Source organism: Porites lutea, chromosome 1, assembly GCF_958299795.1.
Source record: "Porites lutea chromosome 1, jaPorLute2.1, whole genome shotgun sequence".
Taxonomy (NCBI): Eukaryota; Metazoa; Cnidaria; class Anthozoa; order Scleractinia; family Poritidae; genus Porites; species Porites lutea.
This window is the reverse complement of record NC_133201.1, coordinates 39,315,938-39,328,437: the sequence shown is the minus strand read 5'-3', so window position 1 is coordinate 39,328,437 and position 12,500 is coordinate 39,315,938. Positions and strand designations below refer to the sequence as shown.

Here is a 12,500-nt window from a genome sequence, read left to right as displayed (position 1 = left end):
AAACCTCCGTACGACAGCTTTCCGAGACTTAAGGGAGTTTCGGTTGTGTCTAGTGCGATATTTAACTTTGAATAAACGGTTTGAGAAATGGGAAAATTTTTTAATAATCTCTTGTGGGTATGTAGGGGATTTCACACGTTTTGAAGCGCTAGCCGGTGGGGCATTTAACAATCTAAACTGCCAGCATACCAGGGAATTTGACCAAAAATTTTCAAAAAAGTCATATGCCCAGGGGTCGCCTAGGAGAGGGGGACATGGGCGGTTTTGGATGTTTCATTACATTGAATCCCATTACAGTTAAGCTCATTCTGGACCGCCCTGCCTACGCTTCTGACTCCGCGCGTAAGCTCTGGGAAACTCTGCGCCGGCCTAGCCAAAATCTGGCTGTTTGGACCGCATAACGCATGCTCTTTTATCCAACCAAAACTTTTGTCTTCTTCTATATCTATTTTATCGCGAAATTTCTTGCTCCTTCGGAATTAGAACTGAAGAAACGGAGCCCTTGAAGAATTTTCAGATACACAAGGCTCTTAACTGTAGTAGCTACTGAGAAAATACCGTTAAACGTTCATAGATCTGAGACTTGAAATTCGCATACGCTCGACAGTTGGTAAAATATTTGTGTTCTACTTCACGAGGCAGTTAGTGAACTCCGAATGGCTTTTTTAAAAACCGTATGGTAATTCCAATAAAAATTTCCAAAATGGGCATGAATTTAGCGTCCTTCTATTTCTGTTTGTTTGTGAATGTGATGGCTTTAGTAAAGCTATCGTGAGAAAAAGAAGACAACTATAAATATCTAGCCGCATTGTGTACACGCATCACTTTGGGGAACGGTTCGTTTTTTTCTGTTTACGTTTCTCTTGCAAGTTTGCTTTTTGGGCAATTCACGACATAAAGCCAACGTTTTCATCCATACTCGGCTTCTTCCTTTAAATACGATAACGTGAAAGTCGAAAAAAATTAAAATAAAATTATAGCTGGCAAAGATGTCGGTGTATTTTTATTTTATTTTTCACATTAAAATCAATTTTTGATATGTAGCTAATGCCATTTATTTAAAAACTGGGGAATCCAGTTATTCTGTCTAATTAGTCGTGCAAATGTTGTTTTGAAATCGCTGAAATCAAGAGTCGGCCGGGCGTTGTTACTTGCCGGACACGCCGCACGTTCACCTGCTCTCGTGCTAACATGAATGGACCAATCACAAACACTTTTATTGTTTTAAGCTGAAACCAATCAGACACAATCTTTTTCCAGGGTTCCCCAGAGCTCTTCCTCCTTAGCGTCATTCGCAGAAGAGCTCTGGGTCGAGAATGATTCAACTTCTAATGATTGAATGAATGTATGACCTCTTGTTGTTGTACCATCTTGATTTCCATTATTAGCTCCTGCTGTAATACCTGTTCCAACAGTATATTTGACGAGTTTAAAAATAACTTCAAAATAAGCATTGTACCAATCAATTGGATTTGCTTCTGAACTATTATCAACAGTAAATACTAGGTAATTATTCTTTGTTTGTCTATTATTATTAGCAACATTGTCGTTGAATGGTGTTTGTAAATCATAATGCAAAAACTCATATCGCTTAACTAATTCAGGACTTTTGAAAATTCCACTCATTTTATTTATTAATGAGTTTAAATATATTTTTTTCATAGTAGTAAATCATTGCAAACAACATATTGCTTCAATTTCCCCAGCAGTTCCCAGCAGAATAGCAAAACTTGACAAAATTAGCCAAAATGAAATATGTGCTGCGCTCTGTTGGTAAAGGCAATACAAAACACATGATGGAGTAACATGGCTATATATCTGAACATAAAACACATATTAACCGGTTCATTAAACTCAGAATATCAAGTCAAAATAACAAGAAAAACTATCATTACACATGTAATGCCTGCGAAGGTGAGGGCAACGAAACCGTTAAAGTCCATGCAAAGCAGGGATACGCCCGAGTACCCCAGTACAAATTTCATTTTGACAAATGAATGTAAATACATGTACTAATACTACTGTACTCTTCAGTGTAAACCAGTGAATGGAGTATCAAGGTTTTTACAAGTTATCCTGCCTCTGCAAGCGACAGCATGAAAAAACCGCAAGAAAAAGAGTTAACAAATAGATTCCACAGAAGATAACCTTATAACGTTTTTTGAATGCATCAGATTTCCGTCTTCCCATATGCCCAATTTAGGTTTCTGCAAAACATTTCTACAAACTATCTAGTCACTTGTTCAAGTGACATATAACTGCCCCTGTGTGAAAACAGCTTTTTCACTTAAACATCAGTGTGGAAACAGTGTTTTGTCTTCACAAAAGGGTACATCAACGGACGGGGAAAAACTCTAAAACTCTCTGGGAAAGGCCTTTCCCTGGGGACACGGCTGGCTGCAGGAAGGCACGGAATCTCTTACGCCTGTTGAATACCCTTGAGACAATGATAACAACCAACAGAACTTGGCTGCAATGTAGAAGTTTAATCCAAGACTATACTGCGGGTACAGTCAAAACATAACCAACCACAATGTAACCAAGACTAGATGCCAACGAGGATGTAACCGAAGAAGCTCCTTAACAAAGCACTTCTATTTAAGCCGAAGCTAGCGAAGCGATACAGATTACATCATGTTCTAGCGAGGTAGATTACAGAACACAACTATCATTTCTAAAAGACTATTGGTGGAAACCTAAGCTTGTTTTGAAACATAAGTTACTTCCAAGAACTACACAGGTGGATAACGGCTTCTTACAGGTTGATTACAGCTTGAAGATTAAATACAATTATGACTTGACAAATAAGTTTACGCTCAATAAATCAACGGGTTGTTCACGGCTTAGAGAAGTTAAGACTAAAGAATAAAGGATTTCTACATTGACTTTTCATATTTTTATGAGCCAAAGCAAAATACACTGCAAATAACTGAAGAACAATAAATTCTCTCTTCACACCTGTAATATTGACGTCAATAAAAATTTGTTTGAAAGAGGAGATGTGATGAAACTTTAAAGGGCATCAGTGTATCGATGTAAGATGGACGTTCTAGTTTCTTGAAACATTGATTCTGAAAAGGAGACAGTGCATATGCCAAAGCATTCCTAAAACCCAAGATGCTATGTAACAAACCAGCCCAAGTCTACAAACAAAACTCATTAAATCAATTTATCCTTACATGTGGATTTATCTATCAAGTGAACGAGAGGCTAACTATCAGTTGGGTAAGCGGCAGGATTGACGACGGATAGGGTCTAGGGTCTAGGAGCATTTTTCATCTGACCTCACTGTTGCTATGGATACACCGTCCGCCCCACAACTGAAACCCAAGTAGAATTTACGTTAAAAGTTAGGGCGTCTTGTATTTGCCCCTTGAACTTTTACAGTCGGTTAGAACTAGAAAACTTTGACAGTGGAACTCACAAGTATAAGTGACTAATAGCTGGGAATGAGATAAACGTCAATCGTCTTTCGATATGCGTTGAGGCACGATACAACACAGTGATCAGAGCATTTATATGAAGAAAAGTTATCGCAGATAGAAGGGTCACTCGCCTACCCGAGCGACCTTTTCATACATTTCCTTACAAACCTTGGCGAACCGTTTACACAAGAAAAAAAAAGACTTGGCTCGGTTAGAAGGGTGACCCGCCTAGAAGAGTCACCCTTTTGTGATGGTAGGGACACCCTCTTAGCCGAGCCAACAGTTCTTCAGATAACTACTTTGTCTCGCTCAGCCGGACCCTCTTTCCTGGGAGACTTTCCCCCCAAAAAATGGGGCCTTAATATCCGTCGGCCAAGATCAGAGGATACAGCCGTGCTATTGCCCCGATTATGTTATTTACAAAGGAGCACCAAAGCTATCTTCAGTAGTCTGCAAAACCACGACAGCAGTGCAATCGTTACTAATAAAGTCACTTTATCATTTTTGATTGTGATTATTTAATCACGACACCCGCGATGAGGCAAAAAGAACCTTTTCGCATCCGTGGATCATCCCATTGACTTCCGCAGTTACGTGTATTTACCATTTATTTATCCTCATCATAAAAAATGAAAAACCAGTTTTTCACTCCGTGTATTTATTGGTAGAACCTGCTGTTCTGATACGCACCTGTTTCACTGGCTGATGATAACTTTAACGTGCCTTGCAATTTTTCAAAGGTGCTGAAGCTTTATTCGTCACTTCATATACAAGAAAGAAACGAGAATTTCAACCAAACCACTGCCTAATGATGCAAAAAGTCCACTTCCGGTTGACGCGCGTCGCTCAAAAAGACCGTTGCTTAAGCTACCTAATAATTGTAAGGTAAGAAGCGCGACACCAAATCACGACCTTGCTTTGATATTGGATACTTTGTAGGATAATGGTCACTACTTTACTGAGATTGCAAACACTGATAGCGCTTTAATCATCTTGTGCTCAGACGGTCACTCTTTCATCAACTGGTTCAGTAAAACAACTGCCGAGGGGCGCTAAGAACGAGCATGGTCCTGTGAGTAAACAGGCGCCTGAAGAGAGCTACCAGGGAGCTACAACTTTCTTCAGCATGGCTCTCGCCAAAACTTTAATACTATTCCCAACAGTTTTAAGAGTATAGACCTCTTTAGCTTGTATGTTCTGTTTTCTGTTTTTTCTGTTTTGAAAGTCTCGGGGAATTTGCCCCTTCGTCCTTTCATAAATCATGCGCAAATATGCACTGGAATAAGACGAAACTTGAATGAACAGTTCTCTAGAGTATTATCACATGACCTGTATTGGGAAAACAGAACAAACGAGCTAACGAGGACTATGGCAAAGCAAGTAGTTAGTAACGTTGCCGAGAGTAAAACGGCTCTCAGTCACCAAAATGCCACTGTCATTTGGTGGCCTTGGATTAATTCTGCAAAGTTCAACAACACACGTTAATCCAGACCAAGAAGCAGGTTAACAGATCATTCAGTTATTGCTTGACGTAACAACACTTTATTGCTCAATCTTCATCCCAGTTTGGATTGTCTTTAGGCTTTGGTCCTCCCGCCGGTTTGGACATGATAATCTGAAAATGCAAGGGCATAATTGTAACATGCATTGGTTACCTCACAATTTAAAAACCAACTTGTGAATGCTTATTTGAAGGATAATAGTTTCGTTACTTGCACCATTATGGAAGCGTTCCCCAATAAAATTTCCCGTTAGTTTACATCTGATTTTTTCCAGAACAGAGTGAAGAGGTGTGACGTTAAAAAATTCAAATTTGTGAAATTATGGGATTGGCTGGCATATCTCATAAAGAACAATATGAAGAATGCCCAATTTTCTAAAAATCAAGCTACAAGTGCAAAATTTGGTGGGGGTCATATAAGCACCGCTATGCTCTGATGACTCCATACAAATCCTTCTAAAATTAGCCTCGCATGTTGTAGAAAGATTTAAATGGAGTCAACGGCGCATAACGATGCTTACATCTTACCACCAATTTACACTAACAAGCTGATTTTTAGCAAGTGGACATTTTTTACCTTTTTCTTTCTGGACATGTCAACCAACCCCTTTCACCAATCCTACTTTTTGTGACGTCATCGCTTCTCCTCTCCTATAAAGCGTATAACCAATGTCTGAGTTGGGGTTGTAAAAAATGAGGACTCCTGGATTGGACTACCATTACAAGATCGACAAGCAGCTCTTAAGATGATCAGTTGCAACGCCAATTATATCTCTTAAGTCTCATGTTCTGGCCAGCAGCAGAAAAAGTGGAAAATCTTGGAAATATAACAAGATTAAAAATCTAACGTGTCACCATAATCCAATTTAAAGGTTGCTAATGAACTCTATGAGACAAACACTTAAAATTTAGATATTAAAGGTCTTAATCAGGACAAAGATAATTGTATAAACTGGATTTAAAGACGAGAATTTGGTTGAAGAGCTACGGCACGACACAAATGTGTTCCCTTACCAGATCCACTCTAAGTACTGTAACAGCTGCATCAGTGGCGAACTTGATAGCCCAGTGCTTTGCAAGATACAAGTCTAAGATTCCTGCTTTTACTGCGTCTTTCACTGCAGCTCCACCACCCTAAGAAAAACAACATCGAAAGTTATGTCATATCATATATGTCAGTGTCACCACGTTAGATTAGAACTTGTCCCCCCTCGGAAATGGCCTATTTCATCCCCGATTTTTCGCACCTCTTGATAATTCGGTCTAATTAGCTTTTCCCAAAAAGGCGTTTGAAAATCATGATTCAACTGTAAATAAAAGGGTCAAAACAAAAAATCCCAAGATTCTACGCTAACACATTTACAAAGGATGAGCCAAAGATGCGGAACAATTTAACAGACCAAATACGGTCGGCAACAAAACAACAAAAACTTTATCAAACAACTGGAATCAGGATTAGGAAATATATATTTTTAGCTATAAAATTTTTAGCTTGTGCACTATATTAAGCATATTCTTATCTGGATTTCTTCCCTTTTTTAAATTGAATTGAAAATGTTTAGTATTGTCTAACATATTTTATTTTTGTGGCTACCGTCTAAGATTTTCAAGCTATGTTCTATTTTTCTGCTCAGTATCTCCGCGTTGAAATCAAATTTTACATTACGTTATTAAGGACTTCAACTATACCTCGTTATCAAAGCCAGCATTTTTATCCCCACCCTTGTGGGCAGCTTTGAGCTTAGATATCAGCTCTGCGGGCTTCACGCCAGCATTTTCCGCGAGGGTCCTGGGAATGACCTCCAAGGATTCGCCAAATTTGTCCATGGCATATTGTTCAAGGCCTGCCCAAGTCTGACGGAAAACAGGACAAACAATTAACGGCTAGTACGCAATACAAGTTCACGCGATCAAGACCCTCCAAAGCCACCATCCATGTTAGGAGAGGGAGTGCACGTCACCTGCTTGTAGGCATCTAAAGGGCGGGCGCCGGGAAGGGAAGAGCATGGGGAGAAGGGATTTTTTTACCTTTCGTGTTTCCCCCCTCCCCCAACCCCTTTTCTACGCCTTTTTCACACATGGAGGTTCAACTGTAGTTAGGAAACCAATAGCAGGCTTTTAAAATCTTTCTTCGTAATAAAGAAAAAGCGTGTGCAGTAAAGTTACACGTTTCAGAGATATAATTACCAAGGTTTAACCACTTTGAATCCAAAAGCTGAGTGACACTGATAGGTATATGTCAAGACCTGCAACTCAACATACCTCTCCAAAGCTGGATATCTGCTTAGCCAGTTCAATTTCCGTGGCACCAGCCCCTGGTACAAAGCGATCATCGCGGGTGAGCGCTTTAAACGTGTTCACTCCATCATCAACAGCTCGCTCAATATCGTCCATGATATTCTCGGTGGAACCCCGGATTACAACAGTAGATACAGCCGTCTCCTCGCGCTCTAAGACACAAGATTACAGGAGATGAAATAAGTAGGACTGGTGGCGAGACTTGAGATGCTCCTTTTGCGTGGGTGTGAATGTATAAATTGCGGTCCTTTCGCCCGAAAGTCAATTCGCCGGACGGCGTTCCGCCGGACGTAAGTCGATTCGCCCAATGAGATACAACACCCAAACAAGACAGGGAGAACATACTTATCGGAGATGTTATTTTAGCTAAGCTTGGATTCCATGTGTACATTCACTGTATTTTCACGCTTATTTCTTTCCTCAGGTTTAAAGACGACAAATACACATCGGGCGAATCGAAATAAATCGAGGGCGAATCGACCATTCCCCGTTCCTCGTTACTAACATCTGCAACATCACGTAAGCCAATAGGAGAGATTTATTCTCTTAAACTTTACCATCTCTTGATTGCAAGAATAATCTACTTCACTATACCTACAAGTAAACCTAAAATTTCTTATTGCTTTTTGCAAATAAATAAATCAATCAATAAATGAGTACCGTTATTAAGTAGTTCAGTACCTTGTTTAAAAATAGTAACCGAAGAGTCACCAATCCCTGACACCTTGATTTCATCACAGTGGTCTATCTCCTCTGATGTGGGAGTTGTCTGGAATGGTGGGAGACAAAAGTATTCAGTAACCAATGATTTTTAATGCTGTCTTCCCGCTATTTTTCAGACTAAACTCAGTTAAACAAAATGATTAACGCTGCTTGTTGCATAGTGATTACTCTTACTGGGATTTTACTTCATGACTATTACCACTACGGAGGTAACTTCACACCAGGGCTCTCTCTTCTACCCATTCCCTAAAGCGAGAAGGACAGGACGACGAGGAAGTCTGGGAACAATGTCTCATGATATCAAACGTCCTTCTAGGAAAGATAGCTGCACATTCCCATAAAAGGTATCAGAATTTCATTTTTTAAGCGTTGCTCAAATTCACTGGCACCCCCTACAAGAAACCAGTTTCATATAAAAATAATAACGTGAATTGAAAGTAACGAGTGAGCAAGCTGCCAAAGATTGGAGCAGCACTCTTCTAAGGTGGGGGACTCGCCCGAAGACTACTGTTATTCTCATGTAACATGGTAGGCTCGATTTCCACTGCTTTTCTGACTGCAGTCTGGTCTTGCCCTCCTTTAGGAGAGGAGCTCAGGCTTATTTTCAGATCAGTGGCTGATAGTCGAGCTAGCAAAATGGTGGGGGAATAAAAAAGCTATTAAGCAAACTTACAAATTTTGGAAGTATTGTAGCCCCAACTGATCGACCGAGACTTCTCAAATCAAACTTTGAATTTAACCTGCAAACAATGATATTTGTTTTGTAGCAATGTTACAAAACAAGTTGCACGTTTTTTGTTGCCCGTTTTTCAGTCGTATCTTAAGAAAAAAGAGAGACTGCTCGTAGTCTATTGCATAGTTGAACCTTGAATTTTATTGGTTCCATTTCAAAAAAAACGTGAGAATCTTTTGTTTTAAAAAAACGTTGTGATTGGATAATCTTCCAAGTGCCCCGGTTCGAGTAGTCACACTGTAAGACTTAGCATTTAATGCGCATCTGTGAATACGAAAACGAAGGTTGAAACATGCCTTATTTCCACTACAATCAAACCCAGCGACATCGTTATTACGGACAGTTTTTCACGTCCCTCTTACATCTTCTCTAAATTCAACCCGCTTAATAAGGACACCACGTGACATGATGATTTCGACACTGCTGACCCTAGCAATACGCAGGATGCATGTCATAGATTATAACATTTGTTTGACAACAAAAATTGTACCTCATGATCAGGAAACAGATTTCTGCTTTCATTCATCAAAGGAATGCTGCTCAAGTTTTTAAACTATTTTGGGAAAGAAAAAGAAAAACTTAAGACATCACTGAACACAGGAAGGAAATGCTTTTGATCATTTAAAAGTACATCAGGAACACCATCAGGAAAAAATTAGAGTGTTTAACATAATTTTCATGAATGTTCAATGTAGCGATTCATGTTCATCATTTGGTGTTCCAGCAATATGTTGTTATTTTATAACATGCAGAACATCAACAGTTTTCAGAAAACTTACGTTTGACTCAAGCAATGTTCCTACCATCTGAAAAGAAAAAAAAAATGTCCTTTGTTTAAGGTGGAAAATAACAGCCTCAGTAACCAGCTGTTACTTACTGGGGGGAAATCTCTATTCCTCATAAGCTCGGCTTCTCGGAGATTTCCCCGCCACAGTCACTCCTCCCAAGAAATGCACAAATTTTAAATTTAATGTTAACTAACCTATTTATTATCATTTTTTTTCTGCTTGTAATTCATTGTGTGTGGCAAAATAATAAAATAAAAATAAATAAATAAAATGAAATGCGTAGAAATTGACAGTGAAGACAAGATAAAACTTCTGTTTAAGGAATCATTGTATCATACTCATAGAAATGTACCTTTTCACCAGGCCAACAGCCAGCATGACCAGCTCTGCCCCATATTAATCTTGACCATCAAGCAGCATGATGATAAAACACCACCATCATTTAGTCAAACTATTGAATGGAAAAATTAAAGTGTATGACAACATCAAAACGCATTTGGTTAATTTTATAGTAAATTTTTTTCTTTTAAAACTTTCATGGGCTAACATGCAGTTTCTGCAATCAATGGACTTCATAACAATATCATCATCCACAGAATTATTCTGAGTGGTGCATGATCTTTTAATCATAAGGCCTGACACAACAACAAAATACGAACACATTTTATAGCATCTTCAGGGTTCTTTAAAATAAATTATACTATGATCCTTGCATTGGGATAAAACAATTTTAAAAAGGTAAATTAAAAGCACATCAATTAATTCAGCATCAGTGAGCCAGACCCAGGTGCAACTTAGCCCAGTTTCAGTAGCTTTCTGTCGCTCGCCTTTTTTATAATTTGTTTTTTCCCCCTGTTTTTCTTCTTTTGCTGGGCGTTTTCTGGCCTTTATTACAGTGACAAGAGATGTAAATGTTTCTTTAGGTAGTGGAACTAGTTTTACCATGAGATTTTATGGTCAAGGTTACATGATTTGTTGCATTTTTCTCTGGCTTGTTTGACTGGATCATGCTCTTTCAGGCAATAATTTGAGAGATCTCTCAAGTTAGGGGTCAACTTTTCAGTGCACCCCCTCCACCTTACACAGCAAACATTCTTCACCACCATGCACTAGTATCAGTCCTCACCATCCATAGAGTCTTCTCGCTCAAGGAAGCACTTTATTTTGAAACCTGTCAGATAAATTAAATTAAAAAAAGAAATTTATAGATATACAAAAATCCAGGTATAGAAAATAAATAAATATAGACAATATAACCCCGAACTACATGGTAACATCTATATCAATATAGACATCATTATCAGTATAATCCCATATCACGTATTCAACATCTCTTAGATCTGATAATATAATGGTTTCCATACCAACTCCCTAAAATACACCACAAACTAATCCTGCCCCCTCCCCTCCCCCACTTGGAGAAAAAATATACAGCCCCTTATTTTTACAACTTTAAAACTTCAGGTGCATTAACAAAATAATTTAAATACAAATTTCTCTTCTGGAGTCAATAACTAAATGATAACCCGTAACTAAATGAGAACCTATCAACCTATATACAAATGTCTATTCTTGGACCAATAACCAATAACTAAATGAGAATTTGTTAATCTATCTGCAAAAAGCCATCTGCAATAAACCATAGCAATGACTGAGCATTGTAGAATATAATTTATCAGTATAGTTAATTTATCCTTGACATTAACTAAATAAACAGACAATGATGCTTGTGTCAGTTTCTGAACTCATGTAGTAGTTATTGAACTATATTGTCGTTCTTGAACTTTTGTGTCTTTGTTTAACTACGCAGTGTTTAAAACTGAATTTTCACTGGGTTTTAGTAATGCTTATGTCATTTTCTGAACTCATGTAGTTGTTATTGAACTTTGTTGTCGTTCTTGAACTAAAACTTGTCTTTATTGAACTACAAAAAAAGAAAATTCTATTTTATAAAGATGTAAGTAAAGAACAACATCAAACCAGTGAACTCTTTAAGTCCCAATATCCACAGATAAATTCTCCACACTGATATCCACACAGTTCCTTACAAAATAACCTTGTGTAATAAAGATTAAAATCCGTGCGCAGTGTAGTTTCTTAATTTTAATTTGAAAATTGTAAAATTGATGCTGTTCACCGTTAAAAAGTTCATTTAATTAGCTCATGTGCGTGCAAGTAAGCAAAAAGTAAGTAATTCACATGAAACTAGTGGGTCCTAGTGACCTTTACCAAGAGTTTACTTTCTCATGAATTACTCACCGTTTGCTTACTTATGTGCCAGGTGCACGCTGTCACATGCAGCATGCGTACAACTATGCAATCAGGCATGTGAGCTAATTAAACAAACTTTTTAACGGTATATGGTCTGGTACTCTGAAGAATGCAGCACTGCTGAAACATCAGTCAAGACTCTTTTGAACAGCACAGATTTTACAATTTTCCTTACAAAACAAGTTCAGAGAATTTGACAGAAGATCAAAACACTTCCCTTCAGCTGGTGAAATATCTATCGATGTCTCATAACCTTTCCTCTTGATTAAGTATGAATATTTGTTAGAAGAAAATTGATGTTGGTCACTCTTAGGGCACAAAGAGTCAAGAGATATGCTTGTACAACCATGCTAATGCATACTGTAAACTGTAGAGTGTTAAACATAATTTTCAAGGCTGTTCAATGTAGTGATTCATGTTCATCATTGGTGTCCCAGCAATCTTTCAAAACTTCAGACTGAGACTTGAAAAAAATTTGGGCCTTCGAGATGCAAAGTAACCTAGAAAACAACACTTCGAGTCATTAATCACAATCAATGCTTCTGAGAATTTGAGATCAGTCCAAAATTTTCTAAGATCTATGTGTTTCGAGGAACTATTCTATACTCCTAATGTTATTTTGCCGAGCTTACCTCTGCCTCATGTCCTACACAGATCACAGTTCTCTGAAAAGAAAGGAAATGGCAAATGACAACCCAATCAAATGAAGAAAAATACTACCTTGCAGCTCAACGTGTCAAGTAATCTTTTGTGTTTGTCAG

General features: G+C 38.2%; 1 protein-coding gene and 1 long non-coding RNA gene across 3 annotated transcripts in view; both read right to left on the bottom strand.

The window, feature by feature from the left end:
- LOC140950232 (T-complex protein 1 subunit theta-like) overlaps window positions 1-12,500 on the bottom strand; it is a 295,708-nt gene that overhangs the window by 75,861 nt on the left and 207,347 nt on the right. Inside the window, exons 4-11 of one of the 2 annotated variants that reach the window (XM_073399449.1) lie at window positions 9,821-9,919; window positions 9,460-9,486; window positions 9,171-9,233; window positions 7,906-7,993; window positions 7,189-7,376; window positions 6,616-6,780; window positions 5,941-6,060; window positions 4,338-5,040 (exon numbers count right to left, since the gene is read on the bottom strand). In XM_073399449.1, coding sequence (XP_073255550.1) covers window positions 4,975-5,040; window positions 5,941-6,060; window positions 6,616-6,780; window positions 7,189-7,376; window positions 7,906-7,993; window positions 9,171-9,233; window positions 9,460-9,486 — 717 coding nt within the window. In that variant the 5' untranslated portion in view covers window positions 9,821-9,919 and the 3' untranslated portion in view covers window positions 4,338-4,974. Of the gene's footprint in view, window positions 1-4,337; window positions 5,041-5,940; window positions 6,061-6,615; window positions 6,781-7,188; window positions 7,377-7,905; window positions 7,994-8,620; window positions 8,688-9,170; window positions 9,234-9,459; window positions 9,487-9,820; window positions 9,920-12,500 lie in introns of those variants that run through there. The other variant, XM_073399441.1, reaches the window with a different exon arrangement.
- Window positions 1-12,500, bottom strand: part of LOC140950309 (uncharacterized) — an 84,354-nt gene that overhangs the window by 69,964 nt on the left and 1,890 nt on the right. The window lies entirely within an intron of this gene.